The 24429-nt window shown below is 46.4% G+C and overlaps 1 protein-coding gene and 1 non-coding gene across 2 annotated transcripts; one reads left to right on the top strand and one right to left on the bottom strand.

Annotated features, from left to right (window-relative positions):
- Positions 1-24429, top strand: NUP43 (nucleoporin 43). The gene is made up of 9 exons (XM_049789392.1): positions 1-120; positions 1314-1430; positions 6401-6478; positions 7162-7173; positions 8000-8165; positions 9843-9978; positions 12206-12357; positions 18488-18610; positions 23912-24429. The coding sequence occupies exons 1-9, from the start codon at positions 1-3 to the stop codon at positions 24139-24141; spliced, it is 1134 nt and encodes a 377-aa protein (XP_049645349.1). The 3' UTR covers positions 24142-24429.
- LOC126031655 (U6 spliceosomal RNA) lies at positions 21973-22079 on the bottom strand. Its single transcript, XR_007503488.1, has one exon. It is a non-coding gene; the product is annotated as a U6 spliceosomal RNA (small nuclear RNA).

The raw sequence follows: 24429 nt of genomic DNA, 5'->3' as shown, positions 1-24429 counted from the left end.
ATGGACGACCTGAGCGCCAAGTTCGTCGCCCAGAAGATCGGAAAGGCCCGCTGGAGGCCGCTGCCTCCCGGCAGCCTGCAGACCGCCGAGACCTTCGCCACGGGGTCTTGGGACAACGAGGTGCACCCCCGAGCCCGGCCGGCCGCGCGCCCACCCCTGCCCTGGACCCCCCTTATTTGTTTGTTTGTTTATGTTTGGCTTTTGGGATCACGACTCCAGCTGTCCTGGCTGTCAGGCTGGGGGGGGCATGTGGGATGCCGGGGATCGAACCCGGGTCCGGCCTGGGTCAGCTGCGTGCAAGGCAAAGGCCCTACCGCTGTGCTATATCATTCTGGCCCCAGCCCCCTTATTTATTTATTTATTTATTTTCTGGTTGAGTCACTCAAGTGCGTGCTTGAGCCCCAGCCCCCTTATTTATTAATTTGTTTGTTTGGTCCCAGCCGCCTTACTTGCTTATTTATTTATTCATTTCCTGGTTTGAGACGTCCAAGTGCTCCTCCAGACTCACTTCAGAGCCCCAGCCTCCCCCCCTTTTTTTGTTTCTTTTTTAGAGAAAGAGAGGGGGGAAAAAAGAGAGGAGAGGGGCCAGAGAGAAAGCACAGCAGTAGTGTCTTTGCCTTGCACGCAGCCGATCCTGAGGAGGACCTGGTTTTGATTCTCAGCAACCCATATGGTTCCCGGAGCATGCCAGGAGCTACTTCTGAGCACAGAATTATGAGTAACCCCTGAGTACGGTCCTGTGTGGTCCAAAAACTAAAAGAGAAAGAGAGAGAACAGGAAAAGAGGGTAGGGCTATTGAGGGAGGGAGGGAAGGAGGGAGGGAGGGAGGGAGGGAGGGAGGGAGGGAGGGAGAGAGAGAGAGAGAGAGAGAGAGAGAGAGCGAGAGAGAGAGAGAGAGAAGGAGGGAGAGGGGAGAGAAAGAGGAGAGAGGGAAGAGGGAGAAGAAGAGATAGAGAAGAGAGAGCCCCAACCCCCTTATTTATATATTTGTTTGGTACCAGCCCCCTTATTTATTTGTTTGTTTTCTGGTTGAGTCGCTCAAGTGCACCTCTAGACTCACTTCAGAGCATACTTGAACCCCAGCCCCCTTATTTATTTGTTTGTTAATTTATTTATCTTCTGATTGAGTCGCTCAAGTGCTCCTCCAAACTCACTTCCGAGCATGCTTGAACCTCTCTGTTGGGTTTCCATCAAGATGGCTGACTTCAAGGCAGGAGGAAGGCCATGAGGCACTTTTCTAAAAGCTCCAGTCTAGTTTGCTTCTCAATGTAAAACTTTCTTTCTTTTTTTTTTTTTTTTTTTTTGCTTTCCAGAAAAATTTCGTGTCGCTGTGGTCCGTGGGCGATTTCGGGAATGGTGAAGGAGGGTTGGATGGAGATCATCAGTTGTTGTGTGATATCAGACATCAAGGCGATGTGATGGACTTGCAAGTAAGCTGGTCACACCCCAAACCACCCCAAAGCTCGACAACTTAACACAAACCAAAAATTAAAAAATATATATGGGTATTTAGACAAGATGGGGAGGTTCAGGGTGACAAGACGTAGTAGGCAAGGGTAGTTATTGAGAAATGCTCAAAGTTTGTCCAATGCCAGCCCTCGTTGACAGAAACCGAGGAACCTCTTGGGTATGATTAGTCCGCTCACTGGCAAAATTAAGACTGTGGAAGGGGGTGTGACATTTTTTTAAATATCTTTATTTAAGCACCATGATTACAAACATGTTTGTAGTTGGGTTCTAATCATAGAAAGAATACCCCCCTTCACCAGTGCAACCTTCCACCAATATCGCCCATCTCTTTCCTCCCCCAGTCCCTGTCTGTATTCGAGATAGGCATTGTATTTCCCTCACTTGCGGGGTCCTGCAAGCCCCCCGGGGGGGCCCGGCCAGCAGGAATCAGTCGGGAGGCTCACGGAGGACCACATCTTTATTTAGCAGGGCTAGAAGCACAACCACACCTGTAAAAAATCTGTGAGAGGTTAGTAATAATGACCTTAGGCGATTAAACCGGTCTAAGGTAAGGTTTATTAGGGTCCTGCACCCCTTATATAGGGAAGGTGAAAGGGGGCAGGCAAAAGGCATGTCAATCATACTTTTTGGCGCGAAAGCCATGAAACAAAGGCAGTAAATCATTCTCCAGAAGGGAGGGAGAAGCAGTGACATCTTACAAGCACTCCTAAGTCAGCAGCTTTCAAGGAATTGCCCTATGACCCTAAAGTAGGGTTTGCAGACCACTTTCCGGAACTTTCAGCAGGCAAGCTTTGTTGCATTTAGCTATTAACTCAGAAATGTAAGTTAAGGGGAGACTTGGCTCCATGGTATCAGGCAGTGTCTTCCTCCCCTAGGCTGAGAAGTTACTTATTACTTGATGGTTGCCTTTTTCCTGTTGGTATATGGGCTTATAGCAAATAGCACTTAGCACTGAAAAAATGGCAGGGAGTTTTGCAAAAGTAACCACTGAGTCAGTCACGGTAGCCAACACTCACTCATTGACATTGTCACCATAGTTGACAATGTAGTTATTTCTCTAACTATACTCACCACTCTTTGGGGGTGAGCTTCATACCATGGGCCAGTCCTTCCAGCCCTCATCTCTAGTCTCTGTATTTCTACAAAAATATCTTTTATTTTTCTTAAATCACACAGATGAGTGAGACTATTCTGTGTCTACCTCTCTTCTCCCTCTGACTTATTTCACTCAGCATACTAGTTTCCATGCCCATCCATGTATAGGAAAATTTTATGACTTCATCTCTCCTGATGGCTGCATAATATTCCATTTGTTGTTGGGCATCTAGGTTTTTCCAGAGTCTGGCTATTGTAAATAGCGCTGCAATGAGTATAGGTGTGCAGAAGGCATTTTTGTATTGTGTTTTTCTGTTGGGTTGCGACTTTTATTATGGAGGGGTGTTCTTGGTTCACACTGAGCTGTACTCAGGTTTTACTCCTGACTCTAAAATTATGGTTCACTCCTAAAGGGCTGGGGGAAACATATGGAGTGCCCCAGCATTGAATGCTAGTTTGCTGGGTGCAAGGCAAGTGACCTACCTACTGTATTATCTCTCCAGCTCCTGAGATGTATCCTAGATTTTTACTCCTTTTATTTTATTGGAACTTCTTTTTTTGGTGGGGCCACACCTATGGGGTTACTCCTGACTATGGACTCAGAAATCGCTCCTGCTCAAGTACCATATGGGATGCCAGGGATTGAACCGAGGTCTGTTCTGGGTCAGATGCGTGCAAGGCAAACACCCTACTGCTGCGCCACCTCTCTGATCCCTCACTGGAACTTTTGTTTTGATTTTTTGTTTTTGGGTCACAGCTGGCGGTGCTCAGGGATTACTCCTGGCTCTACACTCAGAAATCACTCCTTGGCAGGCTTGGGGGACCAAATGGAATGCCGAGATTCAAGCCACTGTCCTACATGCAAGGCAAACGCCCAACCTCCTCCATGCTATCTCTCCAGCCCCTCCTTTGACTTTTCTTTCTTTCTTTCTTCTTTCTTTCTTCCTTTCCTTTCCTTTCCTTTCCTTTCCTTTCCTTTCCTTTCCTTTCCTTTCCTTTCCTTTCCTTTCCTTTCCTTTCCCTTTCCCTTTCCCTTTCCCTTTCCCTTTCTTTGTTTTTGGGCAACACCCAGTGACGCTCATGGCTTTCTCCTGGCTATGCCCTCAGAAATTGCTCCTGGCTTGGGGGACCATATGGGATGCCGGGGCATCGAACTAGGCTAGTGCTTGCAGGGTGATGCCTTATCGCTTGCACCACTGCTCTGGCCCCATTTTTTCTGTTCTTCACAATAAGGAGCTTTGCATGACTCATTCCAGTTTGTGACTCAAGTTTTTTTTTTTGGTGGTGGTTTTTGGGTCACACCCGGCAGTGCTCAGGGGTAATTCCTGGCTCCAGGCTCAGAAATTGCTCCAGGCAGGCACGGGGGACCATATGGGACGCTGGGATTCGAACTGATGACCTCCTGCATGAAAGGCAAACGCCTTACCTCCATGCTATCTCTCCAGCCCCCGTGACTCAAGTTTTTTCTTTTTTTTTTTTTTTTTTTTTGGTTTTTGGGCCATACCCAGTAACGCTCAGGGGTTACTCCTGGCTATGTGCTCAGAAGTTGCTCCTGGCTTGGGGGACCATATGGGACACCGGAGGATCGAACCGCGGTCCGTCCAAGGTTAGAGCAGGCAAGGCAGGCACCTTACCTTTAGCGCCACCGCCCGGCCCCAACTCAAGTTTTTTCTACCTTTGTTTTACCAATGAGAAAATTTACTAAGCTAAGTAAATTTCTTCAAAAATGTTTTACTTTGGGGCCAGAGCAATAACACAATGGTAGGCCGATTGACTTGTCTGCTGCTGACTTGAGTCTAATCCCTGGCATCCCCTATGGTCTCCTAAACCTGCCTGGAGTGATTTTTTTTTTTTTGTGGTTTTTCTTTTTTGGGTCACACCCGGCAGTGCTCAGGGGTTATTCCTGGCTCCAGGCTCAGAAATTGTTCCTGGCAGGCACTGGGGACCATATGGGACACCGGGATTCGAACCGATGACCTCCTGCATGAAAGGCAAACACCTTACCTCCATGCTATCTCTCCGGCCCGCCTGGAGTGATTTTTGAGTGTAGAGCCAGGAGTAACCCCTGAGCATCACTGGATGTGGCTCAAAAACCAGAAAAAAGGGCCCGGAGAGATAGGACAGCGGTGTTTGCCTTGCAAGCAGCTGGTCCAGGACCTAAGGTGGTTGGTTCGAATCCCGGTGTCCCATATGTTCCCCCGTGCCTGCCAGGGGCTATTTCTGAGCAGACAGCCAGGAAGTAACCCCTGAGCACTGCTGGGTGTGGCCCAAAAAACAAAAAACAAAACAAAAACAAAAAACAGACAAAAAAACCAGAAAAAAGAAAAGTTTTATTTCATGTGTACACACACAAATTGGTGATAACAAAATGCAAGGCACTGTTTTTGGGTCAGCCCCAGTATTGCTTAGGGGTTTCTCCTGGTTTGGCACTCAGGAATTATTCTTTTTTTTTTTTTTTTTTTTTTTGGGCCACACCCTGTGACGCTCAGGGGTTACTCCTGGCTATGTGCTCAGAAGTTGCTCCTGGCTTCTTGGGGGACCATATGGGACGCCGGGGGATCGAACCGCGGTCCGTCCTAGGCTAGCGCAGGCAAGGCAGGCACCTTACCTCCAGCGCCACCGCCCGGCCCCCATCAGGAATTATTCTTAGTGGGCTTGGGGGATGATGAGGATTGTTCTAACCCTCGATTTTCTTTTAAATGGTTATAACAATCATAAGTAGGGATTAATTTTTTATTATTTTCTTGGTTTTGGCTATACCCAGTGATGCTCAGGGCTTATTCCTGGATCTGCACTTAGGAATCAGTCCTGGTGGGCTGGGAACCATATGGAATATTGGAGATCAAACCTGGGTCAGCTGTGTGCAAAGCCAATACCCTAAATTACAGTACTATGAGTTTGGTGCCTCAAATTGTCCCACTACCTGTTATCCCAAAAATAAGAGTATCTTTTTTTGTTTTGGTTTTTGGTTTTTGGGCCACACCTGGCAGCACTCAGGGGTTACTTTTGGCTATCTGCTCAGAAATAGCTCCTGGAAGGCACGGGGGACCATATGGGACGCCAAGATTCTGGATCGGCTGCTTGCAAGGCAAATGCCGCTGTGCTATCTCTCCGGCCCCGACAGTGTCTTTTTTTTTGGTTTTTGGGCCACACCCTGTAACGCTCAGGGGTTACTCCTGGCTATGCACTCAGAAGTTGCTCCTGGCTTGGGGGACCATATGGGATGCCGGGGGATCGAACCGCGGTCCTTCCAAGGCTGGCGCAGGCAAGGCAGGCACCTTACCTCTAGCGCCACCGCCCGGCCCCGCCCCGACAGTGTCTTATATTAACTTTTGCTTCCAAAGATGCATTAGGTCTTGATATTCAGGGGATGTCATTTTTTGTTCGTTTGTTTTGTTTTGTTTTTGGGTCACACCCGGTGGCGCTCGGGTTACTCCTGGCTCTACGCTCAGAAATCACTCCCGGCAGGCTCTGGGTACCATATGAGATTCCGGGATTCGAATCACTGCATGCAAGGCAAATGCTTTTACCTCCATACTATTTCTATGGCTCCAGATATCTTATTTTTCCATGAAGAAGAATAGGGTACACATTGTTAAATGAAAATAAAGGAGATTTATTACCTTTGTATGGTAGTTGTCCACACAAACTACACAAACTGAATCGTACAGATGCCAGTCAGGGGCAGCCCAATTAAACCACTTTACAGTAAATTAATTTTTATTTGGAGACAGAACCTATGGTGGCCTTATTTTCAGGGAATCACAGTAGTAATTGATTGGGTTTTCTCCTACCAGTATTTCTGAATCTTAACAAGCAGGAATCTTCTCTTTAGTTTTTTGACCAGGAAAGAATTGTAGCTGCTTCTTCAACAGGATGTGTCACTATTTTTCTTCACCATCCAAAAAATCAGGTAAGGAAATTTTGTTTGAAACGAGATTTGTATTCAGGGTATTTTTTTGAAATTATTTGAAAGAAGACTATACTCAATAATGGGCACAAATAATGAGGTTTTTATAAAGCTAAAACTTGGGAGGAGGGAAAATAACATTAGTTGATCCATGCTTTATTAGTGCAGTTCTAGAACTGTTTCTGTGACCTTTATTGAGATTGGATATGTTACTCTATACTTGAGGTCCTATTCATGAAGACCAGGGAGAGGCAGTAATGCAAAAGGCAGGGAGCATATTCAGTTCCTAACATGCTAGGAGCCGCACCTCTCCTAGAGGGACCTTAACATTCCCTTTTTTTATAGGGCTTTAAGACTAGGGGTAAAACTATTGTATGTGTTGTATCATTAGGTTTAAACAGTTTGGCTGAACTATTAGAGAAGAGAAATTCTCGGGCACACCACTTTGTGCCCATGACCTTGGCATGCAGGTTCATAAGATTTATCATCCACAGGTCCCCGATGTTGCTAGTTTATCTAACTAGCAAGGTACATGTCTTCGAAGTTCCTGAAACTGGCTGTTTTAGCCTAGTCCTTTTGGCCACATATCTGAGGCCCTGTCTTGGCAGTCCTAATGTCTATAGCAAAGCACTGTTATAGAAATGAAACAGCAGTTAGATTCTAAACTTACATTCCCTTCTAACCAGATATCTATTAATGTAATTGTTCATTTATACCTACAAATGTTTTTCTGTTTGTTTGGTTGTTTTTTTGTTTTATTTTGTTTTGGGTTTTTGGGCCACACCTGTTGATGCTCAGGGGTTAACTCCTGGCTATGGGCTCTGAAAATTGTTCTTGCTTGGGGGACCATATGGGATGCCCAGGGAATTGAGCCGCGGTCAGTTCCTAGGTTAGCACATGTAAGGCAACGCCCTGCTGCTTTGTGCCACTATTCGCTGGCCCCTAAATTTGTTTTTTGTTTTGGGGACTATATGGTGGTTTTCATGGCTTAGTCCTGGTTCTGTGCTCCGGAATCACATTTGTGGGGCTTAGAGACCCTTTGGGATACCAGGGGTCAAATCCTGATTGGGTGTATGCAGAGGCAAGCACCTTTCCCACTGTACTATTGTTCTGGCCCCCCCCCCAATATTTTAGATTTTAATAACTGGAAATACAAGAGAAATAAAAAGAAAATTTACTCTTTAGACTTATATGAGACTAAATTTTTAAAGTATTCTTCAGTAGGGGCAGAGAGATAGCACGGGAGGTAGGCATTTGCCTTGCAGCAGCAGACCTAGGATGGGCTGGTTCGATTTGGCAGCATCCCATTTGGGTCCCCGAAGCCTGCCAGGAGTGATTTCTGAGCTCAGAGCCAGGAGTAACCTTTGAGCGCAGGCCAGGTATGGCCCAAAACAACAACAACAAAAAAAAAAACCAAAAAAAAAAAAAAAAAAAAAAAAACCTTCAGTAGGGGAAAGTTAAATATTTTCCATTTTGCTTTACTTACCCATCCTTGTTCCTGATCATAAAGACCGTGTCCGTCAGCCACAATGGACGAGACGCTCACTACACATGGGCCAGGGCAGTCCTTCCTACAGCAGTGCTCCATGCACAGGCATTGTGTGTAGCAATCCAGAAATTGTCACAGTGGGAGAAGATGGTCGAATCAATCTTTTCAAAGCAGATCACAAGGAACCTGTGAGAACTATAGGTAAGTCTTCTTTCTTTTTTGGTCTCTCCAACTGCCATGGTCATGAGTAAACACACTGCTGTGTTTGAGGGGTATAAAAACAGGCAAAATGGGGCCAGAGCAATAATACAGCAGGTAGGGAGTTTGCTTTACTTACCCACATCCAGTCCCTACAGCAAAATATAGACAAAGCCAGATGGATCCTTTCCTTAGGTCTGTATGCTGATAAGGCCTGCTTTATAAGCATCAGTGACAGAGGCAGTAGAAACTTATTTATAACTTTCTTTTTGTTTTTTGGGCCACACCTGGAGGTGTTCAGGGTTTACTTCTGTTTCTATGCTCAGAAATTGCTCCTGGGGGGTCATGTGGGAGGGATGTCGGGGATTGAACCCACTGTGCTACGGCTCTGGTCCCTCTGTGCTATCACTTCAGGCCCCTGTTAACATTACTTTCAAAGGGAGAAAGCAGTAGATAAAAAACTGACAAGGCTAGTTATACTAAATCTAGATCTTTAGGTATTTGTATAGATGGTATCAGAGTGAGGGAAGAGGCAGGAGACAGGATAAGATCGTTGAAAGGGCTATACAAGAGAAGTGACTACCCTGAGCTCCTGGCGAATCCTGGCTTTGTGAGCAGGTGTGGACCCTGGCCACTAAGCCAACCAGGGGTCAGCTGTAGCAAGCACCATAATCTCTGTCCCTGTCCTCCAGCCATGCATCTGAGTATAGAAAAGAGGTGAAAGACCCATGGTAAAATGAAGCCAAGTAGTGGGGAACATAATGCCTACATAGCTCCAGAGGTTACATTTTACTAGGTGGGCAACTCAGCCATTGGAAATGTTTATTTTATTATTTTTTGTTTGTTTGGGGACCATACCCGGTGGGTCACTCTTGATTCCTGCGCTCAGGAATTGTTTCAGTGAACCATATGGAATCCCAGGGATTGAATTGGAGTTGGATGCATGTGAGGCAAGCATCATTCTCAAGTATTCTCTCTGCCCCCCTGCCACTGAAATTTTGAAATTTTGAAATGTCACGCTAAATGGATCAGTTACTAGACTTTGATGGAGGTCCCTTGAGGAAAGTGTGTGTTTACAAAATTTTTAGTTCTGAGACCAGAGAGGAGAAAAAGGGTATGGTGCTTGCCTTGCATGTAGCTAACCTGGGTTCAAAATCAAATACGTCCTCTGGGACTGATGAGGAGTAGCCCTGAGCATCGCCTGAGTGCAGAACTTCATACATGTCTTCTCTAAAAGATTTTTCATTCAGAGGGAATGCACCATTTCATTGTTAAAGTACTCCTGTGGGTGGCAGTAGAATGTCACATAAGTTTTGTTGATAATGCCAAGTTATTCTAGGTAAAAAGAAAAGGATCTGTAAAAACAATGAAGATCTAGTGGAGAAGGAGAATATGTGATGAGGATCAGTTGGGTGGGATAGGGGCACTTGCCTGGTGTGTGCAGCTGTCCTGGGTTTAAAAATCAAAGAAAAATGGGACCAGGAGTGGTAGCACAGTGTGGCATTTGCCTTACACCAGCTGACTCAAGTTTGATCACCCAGCATCCCATATGGTCCCCGGAGCCTGCCAGGAGTAACCCCTAGCACTGCCTGGTGTGCCCCCCCCCCCAAAAAAAAAGGAATGTGACTTCAGTTTTCGTGGAAAGGGATACTTATTCACACACACTTTTTGAATTTGTAGACAATGCAGATAGCAGCACGCTCCATGCAGTGACCTTTCTTCGAACTCCTGAGATTGTTACAGTGAATTCGATTGGACAGTTAAAAATATGGGATTTCAGACAACAAGGAAATGAGCCCTCTCAGATATTATCGCTGTAAGTTTCAATGTGTAATCCCAGTAGTAAAAACAAAATTATTTAACTCATTTAGAGCAAGTTACTTTAAAATCAAATTGTGATTTAATTGAAGTTTGAGAGAATGTTTTCCTTATTAATAAAGCAGGTATGTGTGTTGTTTTAATGCTGTCATATTTGGCATATTTGTTGTATTGATTCAGAACTTTTCTCCCTGTAGTTAATGCTTCTTTATGAAAAATTTATTTGGGCTCATTATTTGAGTCTTTAATAATAGATATAAGCATGCTAGAAGTGAATTGGAGAAGATTGGTTGTGTGCTTTGTTTGTTTGTTTGTTTTTTTGGGGCCACTCTTGGTGGTACTCTGGGGACCACATGGGAGATGCCGGAGATTGAACCATCAGGTCAGGTCGTGTGTAAAGCAAATGCCTTACCTGCTGTGATTGCTCCGGCCCCAGATTTTATTTTTGTTTTATTTTATTTGTTTATTTTAGTTTTTTGCTTTTTTTGGGCCATACCCAAGTGACACTCAGTGTTCCTGGCTTGGGAACCATATGGGACACCAGGGGATGGAACCACAGTCAGTCCTAGGTTAGCACGTGCAAGGCAAATGCCCTACCGCTTGTGCCACCGCTCTGGCCCTACCAGATTTTATTTTTATGTTTTTTTTTTTTTTTTGGGGGGGGGGTCACACCCAGTGGTGCTCAGGGATTACTCCTGGCTCTGCACTCAGAAATCACTCCTAGCAAGTACTGGGGGAGCCATATGGGATGCTGAGATTCGTAACCACCGTTGGTGGTTGGTCCTGGGTTGACCACTTGCAAGGCAAAACCCTACGGCTGTTGCTATCTCCGGCCCACAGATTTTATTTTTAAAGAAATTCTTTTTCTTTTTTTTTTTCTTTTTTTGGTTTTTTGGTTTTCGGGTCACACCCAGCAGCGCTCAGGGGTTACTCCTGGCTCTACACTCAGAAATCACTCCTGGTTTGGGGGACCAGATGGGATGCCAGGGAATCAAACCGCGGTCTGTCCTAGGCTAGCAACGGCAAGGCAAACACCCTACAACTTCCGCCACTGCTCCGATCCTGTGATACCTTTGTTCAAGGAAGAAAATAGAATGTATCAAACTAGAAAAAAAATAAGCTAAGTGAGGGAATAAAGAACCTGCAGTATGGGCCCGGTAGTGGCGCTGGAGGTAAGGTGTCTGCCTTGCAAAGCGCTAGCCAAGGGAAGGACCTTCGGTTCGATCGCTCCTGCGTCCCATATGGTCCCCCCCAAGCCAGGGCGATTTCTGAGCACATAGCCAGGAGTAACCCCTGAGCGTGAAACGGGTGTGGCCCAAAAACAAAAAAAAACAAAACAAAACAAAAAAAAAGAACCTGCAGTTTATGGGGGCCGGAGAGATAGCATGAAAGGCAAGGCAAATGTCCATGTAAGGCAAATGCCTTACACGCAAAAGGACCCGTGGTTCGAATCCTGCATCCCATATGTGCCTGCCAGGGGTGATTTTCTGAGCATAGAGCCAGGAGTAACCCCTGGAGCGCTGCCGGGTGTGGACCCAAAACCCAAAACCCCCCCCCCCCCAAAAAAAAATCCTGCATTTTAGGGCCAGGGTGGTGGCACAGCAGTAAGGCGTTTGCCTTGCACACACTAGCCTAGGATGTAATTCAAGTCGATCCCCCCCCCCCCCCCCCGGCGTTCCCCAAGCCAGGACTAACCTTTGAGCATCTGCAGGTATGGCCCAAAACAAGCAACCAAAAAAAGGACCTGCAGTTTGAGATATATTGTTTTTAGAAGGTTAAGAAATGGAAATGCGGGGCCGGAGAGAGAGCATGGAGGTAAGGCATTTACCTTTCATGCAGAAGGACGGTGGTTCAAATCCCGCATCCCATATGGTCCCCTGAGCCTGCCAGGAGCGATTTCTGAGTGCAGAGCCAGGAGTAACCCCTGAACACTGCCGGGTGTGACGCAAAAACCAAAAAAAAAATAAAATAAAAGCATTTTATACCTCTTGCCATGTTATTATCTTTCTCCCTATGTCTCCAAATGGAAGAGTGAATGAGTAAATTTGGCTTTCATTGTCTCTCCCCACACTACTTAGAACTAACATCTCAAGTTTATCTAGTAGCTCCAGCCACAGATGTACCATGTAGTTTCCAAAATGAAATGTAGATGAGGGGCTATGTACATACAGATAACACATCACAGGATTTTGACCAAATGTCCTTGTCTATCTCTGACTTGACAGGACTGGGGACCGAGTGCCGCTCCACTGTGTGGACAGACATCCTAACCAGCAGCACATCGTGGCCACTGGTGGCCAGGACGGAATGTTGAGTATTTGGGATGTTAGGCAAGGCGTTATGCCTGTGTCTCTGCTGAAGGCTCATGAAGCTGAAAGTAAGTGTGAGGGCTTGGAGGACTTCCATTGGGTGAGTCATGTGGTCCTTGTTTCCAGCTTTCCATGGTGATCCTATGTCATTTATAAATCATCTTGCAGCCATTGGCTGAATTCTATAAATTTACTTAGTAGGCCCTTTTTATTAGATATTTCAGTTCCTTAACATGTTTCATTGTTCTGTATTCATTTGTACTCTTTTTTTTTTTTTTGGATTTTCAGGCCACACCCATTTGATGCTCAGGGGTTACTCCTGGCTAAGTGCTCAGAAATTGCCCCTGGCTTGGGGGGACCATATGGGACGTCGGGGGATCGAACTGCGGTTCTTCCTTGGCTAGCACTTGAAAGGCAGACACCTTACCTCTAGCGCCACCTCGCCGGCCCCTCATTTGTACTCTTTATTTTTGTTTTTCTTTTTGGGTCACACCAGCAGCGCTCAGGGATTACTCCTGGCTCTATGCTCATAGGATGCTGGGACTCAACCCAGGTTTGTTTTGGATCGGTGGTGTGCAAGGAAAATGCCCTACTGCTGTGCTATAACTCTGGCCCCCTTCATTTTTTTTTTTTTTTTTTTTTTGCTTTTTGGGTCACACCCGGCATTGCTCAGGGCTTACTCCTGGCTCTATGCTCAGAAATCGCTCCTGGCAGGCTTGGGAGACCATATGGGATGCCGGGATTCGAACCGATGACCTTCTGCATGAAAGGCAAACAGCTTACCTCCATGCTATCTCTCCGGCCCCGGCCCCCTTAATTTTTATGTGTGTGTGTGTGTGTGTGTCACACGTGGTGGCTCTCAGGTGTTTCTTCTGGCAGGCACGGGGGACCATATAGGATGCCGAATTCAAACCACTGTCATCCTGGATCGGCTGCATGCAAGGCAAATGTCCTACTGCTGTGCTTATCTTTGGCCCCTTCATTTCTGCTCTTAAGATAGTGTATACGGGGGCCGGAGAGATAGCACAGCGGTGTTTGCCTTGCAAGCAACCAATCCAGGACCTAAGGTGATTGGTTCGAATCCCGGTGTCCCATATGGTCCCCCATGCCTGCCAGGAGCTATTTCTGAGAAGACAGCCAGGAGTAACCCCTGAGCACTGCCGGGTGTGACCCAAAAACCAAAAAAAAAAGATAGTGTATACGGAGTAAAATGAATGGTTGTAAAAGCCGTTGTAAATTTTTTTTTTTTTTTTGGTTTTTGGGCCACACCCGGTGGTGCTCAGGGGTTACTCCTGGCTGTCTGCTCAGAAATAGCTCCTGGCAGGCACGGGGGACCATATGGGACACTGGGATTCGAACCAACCACCTTTGGTCCTGGATCGGCTGCTTGCAAGGCAAACGCCGCTGTGCTATCTCTCCCGGCCCCAAGCTGTTGTAATTTTAAAACTGATACATGTTACAAGCTTGTGCTGCTTGAAGTTTAGGGTTATAGTAATTGTACAGCAAGGTTGTACAGCCTTGCTCGGGGCTGACTCAGTTTTGATCCCCAGAAACCTGTGTGGTACCTGGAGCCCCATCAGGAATGATACCTGAGCCAATAGTAAGCCCAGAGTCCTCTTATCAGTGTGACCCAAAAAAAAAGAATGAAATAAAAATAATCAAGTTTAGAGACTACAGGGCCCGGAGAGATAGCACAGCGGCGTTTGCCTTGCAAGCAGCTGATCCAGGACCAAAGGGGGTTGGTTCGAATCCCGGTGTCCCATATGGTCCCCCGTTCCTGCCAGGAGCTATTTCTGAGCAGACAGCCAGGAGTGATCCCTGAGCACCGCCGGGTGTGGCCCAAAAACCAAAAAAAAAAAAAAAAAGTTTAGAGACTACAGTGATATAGTACAGCAGGTGGTGTGGCCAAGCCTGGTTTAATTCCAGCTTTCCATAAGTACCCATAAGCATCTCTTTTGAGAACTACCAAGAATGATCCCTGAGGGCAGAGCCAGGAAAAAGCCCTGAGACCACTGAGTGTGAGCTAAAACAACACCCAAAAAAACCCAAAAGCCAAATTCTGGAGTTGGAGAGACAGACAGTACAGGGATTAAAGTCATTGCCTTGCACACAGCTGACCCTTTTGGATTCCTGATACCGCATACCATCCCCCTGAACAACCCAGGGTCATTCTTGATCACAGAGCCCAGAGTAGCACCTAGGTGTGTCCCCCAGTAGCTCCCCTCCAAAATAAAGACCAGTTTATATTGGTATATGCAGTGGCTCAGAATATCCTTTTCTCAAGCAAATGCAGGCAACTTTTTGGTTTTGGAGGCCACATCCAGTCATGCTCAAGATTTATTTTTTATTTCTTCAGCTCTAGCTAAGGGTCATTTCTGGAGGTGCTCAAGGCTCATACATGATGCTGTGAATCAAACTGGACAGTTGTATGATAGGCCAGTGTCATAATTAGTAATTGCTAATCTTAGTTTTTAGTTATTTAGTTTAGTTTTTACCTTAAAGGGTGTGTGTGGAGTGTGGATATGGCTTCCTGAGCAGAGTCAGGAGTGAAACCTGAGTAAAGCCAGCTGTGGCCAAAAACCAATATGGGTTCTTATCTTTTTTTTTTTTTTGTAGAGACTTCTCTTTTGCCAAATAAAATGAATATAAAAGGGAATAGGGGGCCCGGAGAGATAACACAGCAGCGTTTGCCTTGCAAGCAACCGATCCAGGACCAAAGGTGGTTGGTTCGAATCCCGGTGTCCCATATGGTCCCCCGTGCCTGCCAGGAGCTATTTCTGAGCAGACAGCCAGGAGTAACCCCTGAGCAACGCCGGGTGTGGCTCAAAAAACCAAAAAAAAAAAAAAAAAAGGGAATAGGAGGAGGCAGGATATTACAGCTGGTAAGGCTTGTACATGACTGACCCTGGATAGATTCCCAGCACTGGATAGGAATCCCCGAGTATTGCCAGAGTCACCCCTGAGCAGAAAGCCCTGAGTACTGCCAGGTATACCCCAACTCCAAATATGATAAGAAGAGGTGCAGAGGCATGACTCAGTGGTAAAACACTGGCCTTGCTTGTGAGAGGCTCTGAATTTAATCCTTTGCACCACAGAATATGGGCCAGGAATAGAGTAGACCTGAAAAAGACTAACCCAGGGGCTGGAGAGATAGCATGGAGGTAGGGCTTTTGCCTTTCTTTTTTTTTTTTTTTTTTTTTTTTTTTTTTGGTTTTTGGGTCACACCCGGCAGTGCTCAGGGGTTATTTCTGGCTCCAGGCTCAGAAATTGCTCCTGGCAGGCACGGGGGACCATATGGGACGCCGGGATTCGAATCGATGACCTCCTGTATGAAAGGCAAACGCCTTACCTCCATGCTATCTCTCCGGCCCCTGCCTTTCATGCAGAAGGACAGTGGTTCGAATCCCGGCATCCCATATGGTCCCCCGAGCCTGCCAAGAGCGATTTCTGAGCCGTAGAGCCAGGAGTAACCCCTGAGCGATGCCAAGTGTGACCCAAAAACTGAAAAAAAAAAAAAAAAAAAGACTAACCCAGTGGTAATAGAATTATGGACTAGATCTCTTACCCGAGCCTATATTTGGGGTGTGAGTCAGGGTATGTTGGGCCACACTCAACAGAGCTCAGGGATTATTCCTGGCTTTGTGCGCTTACAGTGCCTGGGACCAAAGTAGGGTTGGTTGGAAGTGGATTAGACACTTGCTGAAAGTGCCTTGTCTTCCGTCCTCTCTGGACCCATTCTGCACTGCTAAATAAACAATACCCTGAGTTGTAGTGACTTATGTTTTGTGTTCATCCTGACTCCTGACTAGAAATTAAATAATAATGTTTTATAAGGACTGTATTGATAGCTCAAAAGACTGGAGTTGAGGCCAGAGTTATAGCACAATGGGGAGGGCATTTGCTTTGCACGCAGCCGAAGAAGGTTCAATGCCCAGCATCCCATAAGACCCCCTGAGCCTGCCAGGACTGATTTCTTTTTTTTTTTTTTTTTTTTTTTTTTTTTTTTTTTTTTTTTTTTTGGTTTTTGGGCCACACCCTGTGACGCTCAGGGGTTACTCCTGGCTATGCGCTCAGAAGTTGCTCCTGGCTTCTTGGGGGACCATATGGGACGCCGGGGGATCGAACCGCGGTCCGTCCTAGGCTAGCGCAGGAAAGGCAGGCACCTTACCTCCAGCGCCACCGCCCGGCCCCCAGGACTGATTTCTGAGCACAGAGACAGAAGTAATCCCTGAGCACTGCTGTGTTGTGTCCCCGCCCCCCCAAAATACCAAAATGCTTGGATATAAGGTTTGTATGTATGTGTGTGTGTGTTTGGGGGGGGTTGTCCCGATGTCAATCTCTGGCACCTCATCATCCTCTTTATTTTATTTTGTTTTTTTTTTTGGTTTTTGGGTCACACCCGGCAGCGCTCGGGTTACTCCTGGCTCTACACTCAGAAATCGCTCCTGGCAGGCTCAGGGGTCCATATGGGATGCTGGGATTTGAACCACCGTCCTACATACAAAGCAAACAGCTTACCTCTATGCTATCTCTCTAGCTTCAACCTCATCATCCTCTGAACACCATCACACAACACCGACACACCTAGTACAAGCTAAATATGTGTGTAAAAAAATTTACACTTTTTCTAACTTTTTTTTTTTTTTTTGTTTTTGTTTTTGTTTTTGGGCCACACCCGGTGACGCTCAGGGGTTACTCCTGGCTATGTGCTCAGAAGTCGCTCCTGGCTTGGGGGACCATATGGGACGCCGGGGGATCGAACCGCGGTCCGTCCTAGGCTAGCGCAGGCAAGGCAGGCACCTTACCTCCAGCGCCACCGCCCGGCCCCACTTTTTCTAACTTTAAAGTAACTTTGCACTCAAGATTTTTATTTTGGGCTGGAGCGATAGCACAGCGGTAAGGCGTTTGCTTTGCACATGGCTCACCCAGGACAGACCTGGGTTCAAAAAAAAAGATTTTTATTTTGTTTTAATGAAACTGTAGATATAATTAGAACAGGGGTTCCCAATCTTATTTGGCCCAATACCCCGTTCTCAGCAGAGAAGTCACTCAGCACTGCCTCGAGACCCCCTGCTGTAAGCAAATAGAAGGTGTCCTAGTTGTGCCCAGCACTTCTCCCTCAACCCAGGACAGGCAGGGCGGTGGGGTGTATCATAGACCACTCTGGGAAAGACTGATTCAGAACTTGGTCTTCTCCCAGGGAAGCTGCCTGTTTTTTTGGGGGGTGGAGGGTTTGGGCCACACCCGGCAATGCTCAGGGGTTGTTACTCCTGGCTATCTGCTCAGAAATAGCTCCTGGCAAAAAAAAAAAAAAAAGAAAAAGAAAGAAATATCTCCTGGCATGCACGGGGGACCATATGGGACGTCGGGATTCGAACCAACCACCTTAGGTCCTGGGTCAGCTGTTTGCAAGGCAAACACAGCTGTGCTATCTCTCCTGTGCTATCTCTCCGGCCCTGGAAGCTGCCTATTTTATGTTCTGTGTTAGGATGTTTTTTATTGTTCTACTTGGAGGCTACTCCCAGCAGTGCTCCAGGGGTTACTCCTGGCTTAACACTTAGGGATCACTCATGGCAGTGCTCTGGGAACCCTATGGAATGCCAGGGATCGAACCCAGGCCAGCTGTGTACAAGGCAAGTGCTCCACCTGCTGTGCTGTAGCTCCAACCCCTGTGTTAGGCTATTTCAAGTCAGAATGGAAGCTGCCAGCTTGCAAATGTGGAACCTGCTCTTTTCCTGCTCCACTATCTTCTTGCACTGCTGCCTCCAGGCCAATTCAACCAGAGTCCCAGATCCCTTGCTACCAGGCCTGTTTCATCTGCACGCTACAGAAAACTTGCCATGGAGTCTGGCCTGGCACTGGTTCCCCAGCTATTGGAAGAGTTGTGGCTTTAGTTCTTTAGATCTTACTTTTCATTACCAATTTAAGAGGGTTGAATATTGCTCTTTTTTTTTAAATAAAATTTTTGTTTAAGTATCACAGTTACAAGCATGTTTGTAATTGGGTTTCAGCCATAAAATGCATACCCCCCCCTTCACCAGTGCAACTTTCCGGCCACCATTGTCCCCCCATTTCCTATCTCTCCCCCGGGGGTTGAAGATTGTGATGGGTAGGAATGTAAGATAATATCTATAAGAAAGGTTTTAATGTTTTTTAACTAATCTACACAGGAATAACTGTCTTGGTTCTTAATTTTAGTGTGGGAAGTTCACTTTCATCCATCAAACCCAGATCATCTTTTTACTTGTTCTGAAGATGGATCCCTCTGGCACTGGGATGCCTCCATAGATGTACCGGAAAAATCTTCTCTCTTTCACCAAGGTAAGAAGGTTGTAGGGTTTTTTGGGAGGATAGGGAACTGGGCTGCTGATAATTTGCTCCTGGTAGTCCTCAGGGATTCTGGAATGTTCCAGCCATTTGAGCCATCTCCCTGTTCCTCATTCAGCATATGTTTACTCCTGAGTGTGGAGGTCCATCGCAAGAAGCTGAACTGGAAGTGTCTATGCAAAGAGTAGACACACTTGTAGACACTTTTATTTAAAAGTCCAATTAGAAACTAACAGAAATGTAGAAACAAAAGGCTTCACATTTGCTAGTTAGAAGAAGTAAGAGGATACAAAGTCTAGGGAGGATGTTGGAAGAGCAAGTGAGAGTGATGGCGGCAATGGAGGTAGCTCTGGGAGGTAGTTCCTGGCACTGCACGGACCTCTGCACTGAGCACAAATTAGCTTGCAAGCACTCCCAAATTTGGATCAAAAACAGCAAAAGATGGGGCCGGAGCAGTGGTGTGGAGCGGTAAGGTGTCTGCCTTGCCAGCACTAGCCTAGGACGGACCGGAGTTCAATCCCCAATGTCGCATATGGTACCCCTAGCCAGGAGCGATTTCTGAGTGCATAGCCAGGGGTAACCCCTGAACGTCAGCAGGTGTGCCCCCCTCTCCCCAAAAAAAGACAGCAAAAGAGAGGCGAGAGTGATAACACAGCAGTTGGGCATTTGCTTTGCATGCAGCTGACTTGGGATGAACCCAAGTCCCTAAAATATGGTCCCCATATAATCCCCCACACCTGCCAGGAGCAATTTATTTTTTATTTTTTTATTTTTGGCTTTTTTTTTTTTTTTTTGGTTTTTGGGCCACACCCGGTGTTGCTCAGAGGTTACTCCTGGCTGTCTGTTCAGAAATAGCTTCTGGCAGGCATGGGGTACCATATGGGACACCAGGATTCGAACCAATCACCTTTGGTCCTGGATCGGCTGCTTGCAAGGCAAACGCCGCTGAGCTATCTCTCCGGGCCCTGTTTTTGTTTTTGTTTTTGGATCACACCTGTATCGCTCAGGGGTCACTCCTGGCTCTATGCTCAGAAACTTCTCCTGGCAGGTTCAGGGGACCATATGGGATGCTGGGATTCGAACCACTGTCCTTCTGCATGCAAGGCAAATGCCTTACCTCCATGCTATCTCTCTGGCCTCGCAATTTCTTTTTTTCTTTATTATTTTTCTTTTTGGTTTTTGGGCCACACTCGGTGACGCTTGGGTTATCTGGCTTTGCGCTTAGAAATCACTCCTGGTGGGCCCAGAGAGATAGCACAGCGGTGCTTGCCTTGCAAGCAGCCGATCCAGGACCTAAGGTGGTTGGTTCGAATCCCGGTGTCCCATATGGTCCCCCGTGCCTGCCAGGAGCTATTTCTGAGCAGACAGCCAGGAGTAACCCCTGAGCACCGCCGGGTGTGGCCCAAAAACCAAAAAAAAAAAAAAAAAAAAGAAATCACTCCTGGTGTGAGGGACCATATGGGATGCCGGGGATCGAACCGAGGTTTCTTCTGGGTTAGCCCTACCACTGTGCCCAGGAGCAATTTCTGAGTGTAGGGCCAGGACTAACCCCTGAGTACTTCTGGGTATGATCAAGAAAAAAAAAAGTGGGGGGCCCAGAGAGATAGCACAGTGGCGTTTGCCTTGCAAGCAGCCGATCCAGGACCAAAGGTGGTTGGTTCGAATCCCGGTGTCCTATATGGTCCCCCGTGCCTGACAGGAGCTATTTCTGAGCAGACAGCCAGGAGTAATCCCTGAGCACCGCTGGGTGTGACCCAAAACCAGCAAAAGAATAATGCCCAAGATTTAAAAAAATTATCAGAGTGATAAAATAGCAGGTAAGGCACCTTGCAGTGTCTGACCCAGATTTGATCTCTGGCACCCTGGAGTGACCCCTGAGCCCATATAAGGATGATCCCTAAATGCAAAGCACAGCACTGCTGGATGTGGCCAACAAACAAACAATCTATCTTTGCCACTAAACTCTGTGAAGTGCTGTCAGTGGGGGCTGGAGAGAGAACACAGCGGGTGGGGTCCTTGCCTCACACATTGCCAATCCAGCTTCAAACCCCAGTATCCCAGATGGTCCTCCGAGTCGTTCCAGAATTTGTTGTTGTTGTTTTGTTTTGGTTTGGTTTTTGGGCCATACCTGGCAGGTCTCAGTGGTTACTCCTGGCTCTGCACTCAGAAATTGCTCCTGCCCGACTTGGGGAACCATATAAATACCAGGAATCAAACTCGGGTCTGTCCCAGGTAGGCATGTGCAAGGCAAATGCCCTGCTGCTGTGCTATCTCTTTGGCCCCATGCCAGAATAATTGAGTGCAGAGTCAGGAGTAATCCCTGAGCTTCTTTGGGCATGGTTCAAAAGTAAAAAATATGAAAAAGGAGAAGGAGGAGGGGGAGGGAGGGAGGGAAGGAAGGAAGGAAGGAAGGAAGGAAGGAAGGAAGGAAGGAAGGAAGGAAGGAAGGAAGGAAGGAAGGAAGGAAGGAAAAGGAAAGGAAAGGAAAGGAAAGGAAAGGAGAGAAAGAAAAGGAGAGAGAAAGAGAAAAAGAGAACGAACTCAGGTTGGATTCTCTGATGACTCAAAAGAAGCAGAGTTGAAGGGAAAGAATGAAGAGAGGAAATTACTCTAAGGCCTAATGGTTGAGGTACCATTAGAGATGAAGAGTCACTTTTAGGCCTTCTATGAGAAGAAACAGCAAATAGCAAGGGCCTGAGTCGGGCTGCTGTTGCAGGATGGACTGGAGAGTTGAGTGGACGGGAGAGGTCACTATGCGACAGTATCTTGTAGAACCGTGCTGAAGACTCCAGGTTTTTGTCTGGGTGTGATGGAAATCCCCTGGGAAATTTGGAGCAGGGGAATAGCAGAATCTTTCTGGAGAACCACTCTCACTGCTCTGTGGGAAATGGATCGTGTAGAAGGGTAGATGGCAAAATGAAAGGAAGACAGGGGGTCAGGGGACGACTACCACAAAGCTAAACTAATACTCATTTTCCAGCAGGAGTTTAGGGATGTGCTTTATGGTGGTGTGTGGACCTTGCACATTTGGCCTTGTCTGCAACCAAATGCAGAACATAGCAAACTAATAAAAAAAAATAATGTATAGGTCATTGCTCAAATGATAGAATCCATGCTTATCATGCATAAAGCACTATTTTTTATTTTATTTTATTTTATTTTGGTTTTTGGTTTTTGGGTCACAACCAGCAGCGCTCAGGGGTTACTCCTGGCTCTACGCTCAGAGATAGCTCCTGGCAGGCTGAGGGACCATATGGAATGCCGGGATTCGATCCACCGTCCTGCATGCAAGGCAAATGCCTTACCTCCATGCTATCTCTCCAGCCCCTAAAGTACTATAGCCTTTTTTTTTTTTTTTAAATATGGAACGCTTCACGAATTTGCGTGTCATCCTTGCTCAGGGGCCATGCTAATCTTCTCTGTACCGTTCCACTTTTAGTATATGTGCTGCCGAAGCAAGCACCACTATAGCCTTTTTAAAGAAATATTAAGTGATAGAGATAACTAAGAGATAAAAACTAAGAGATAGTTTAGAGGTTTAGTCATAGATTTGCCTTTCATTCAGCTTACCCCTGTTCAGTCCCTGGCACCACATAGTCTTTGTTTTGTTTGGTTTTGGTTTTTGAGCTACACCAGCCCAGCAGATATTCGTAGCCCTGCCCTCAGGAATCGCTCCTAGTAGTGCTCAGGGGACCATCTAGGATGTTTGGGAAATTGAACCTCAGCTACTTGGCTCAGCTACTTGAAAGGCAACTGCCCTACCTGCTGTGCTATTTCTCCAATCCCACCACATTGTCTTTCAAGTTTCATTGAGTACAAACAGTCCTGGAGGCACTCAACATGATCAAGTGTGGTCTGGAGTCTCCCCAAACCCCACTGGAATGACTCTGCACTTAGGAATTACTCGTGGACTGGAGAGATAGCACAGCGGTAGGATGGTTACCTTGCATGCTTGGGTTCGATTCGTGGCATCCCATATGGTCCCCTAAGCCTGCCAGGAGTAATTTTAATGCAGAGCCAGGAGGAACCCCTGAACGCTGCCTGGTACGGCCCAAAAACTGGAAGAAAAAAATAAGGGAATTTCTGCTGATGGTACTTGGTCGACTATATGGGATGCTGACTCCTGGTTTGTGTGTGTGTGTGTGTGTCTAGGGGTGGCCTGCATATGTCGTGCTAGGGATTGAACTTGGGCAGCTATGTGCAGGACAATCACCCACCTCAGGGCCAGAGAGATAGCACAGCGGTAGGGTGTTTGCCTTGCATGCAGAAGGAAAGTGGTTTGAATCTAGGCATCTCATATGGTCTCCCAAGCCTGCCTGGGGCAATTCTGAATGTAGAGCCAGGAGTAGCCTCTGAGTGCTGCCAGGTGTGACCCAAAAACAAACAAATGACAAAAACAAGCACCCACCTCATACTCTTTGGCCTACTATGTATATTTTTGTTTGTTTGTTTTGTTTTGGGGCCACACCCGGGGGTGCTCAGGGGTTACTCCTGACAGGCACAGTGGACCATATGGGGATGCTGGGATTCGAACCACCATGTGTCCAGGTTAGGTAGGTTGCAAGGCAAATGCCTTACCGCTGTGCTATCTCTCCAGCCCTTGGCCTACTATTTTTTTGAGACTTTCCATTGAAGAATGAATAGGAAAAAAGGTCATAATCGTGTGCTTTGCTGAAAGAATTTTAATTTGACAGCTCTCCTATCTCTTGGGAAAGTTCCATCTAGCCTATCAGAATCAGACTTGGTCAAAAATGTGATTCGAGTTGGAGAGATAGTCCAGTGGCTAAGGCACTTGCCTTGCATACAGCTGACCCTGGTTCTATCCCTAGGACCGCATATGGTCCTCCAAGCACCCTGAGGAGTAAGCCTAGAGCACTGCCCGGTGTCATCTCTCCCCTACCTCTGCTTTCTCCCCTCAAAGATAAGTAATTAATGGGCAAAAAAAAAAAAAAAAGTAATTAATGGGGTCAGAATGATGGCACAGCAGTAGGGCGTTTGCCTTGCACGCAGCTGACCCAGGATGGATCTTGGTTTGGTCCCCAGTGTTCCATATGGTCCCCCAAGCCAGAAGCGATTTTTGAGTGAATAGCCAGGAGTAACCCCTGAGCGTCACTGGGTGTGGACCAAAAACGAAAAAAAAAAAAAGTAATTAGTAATAACAGAATTATCATCAGTCTATTATTTGTGATTCGAACAAGTTTAAATTATTGACTTTACAATATCAGTACATTTGTAGATTTCACCAACATAAAATTGTTGCTGATTTTTTTTTTCTCTTTCCTTTGCTACTCCCAGGAGGAAGAAATAGTACTTTTTTGTCTCATAGCCTTAGTAACCAGGCCAACGTTCCCCAGTCTCTCGTGAGCAACTGGCTCAGCTCTGATCCTGCCAAAGACCGTATTGAAATCACAAGCTTACTTCCCAACAGAACTTTGTCTGTGAATAGTTTGGATGTTTTAGGTCCTTGTCTTGTTTGTGGAACTGATGCAGAAGCAATTTATGTGACTAGACAACTTTTTTCATGAAAGTACGGTAATTACAAAACTTCAGGTTCAATATAGAGTTAGCCTTCCAAATTCCAACTTCTATGCAAAGTTTTATTATTGGAAAATGGGAAATTTGCAGAGAAGACATTAGTTAGATAGATAGATAATGCGCACTTCTGGCTTTCAGTCGTTGGATATTCTAACCGCTGTAGAATCTGGATGGCAAATGGTGATGAATTTGTAGAAGATCATCAGCTGGATCTCTGCTGAGTACACTGCCTTCAAACTATCATGAACTGCTCGTGGAACTGATTCTCATCATTGGAT

The sequence above is a fragment of the Suncus etruscus genome, chromosome 15, assembly GCF_024139225.1.
Source record: "Suncus etruscus isolate mSunEtr1 chromosome 15, mSunEtr1.pri.cur, whole genome shotgun sequence".
Taxonomy (NCBI): domain Eukaryota; kingdom Metazoa; phylum Chordata; class Mammalia; order Eulipotyphla; family Soricidae; genus Suncus; species Suncus etruscus.
Note: the sequence above shows the minus strand (reverse complement) of the source record. Positions and strands in the feature narration are given on the sequence as shown.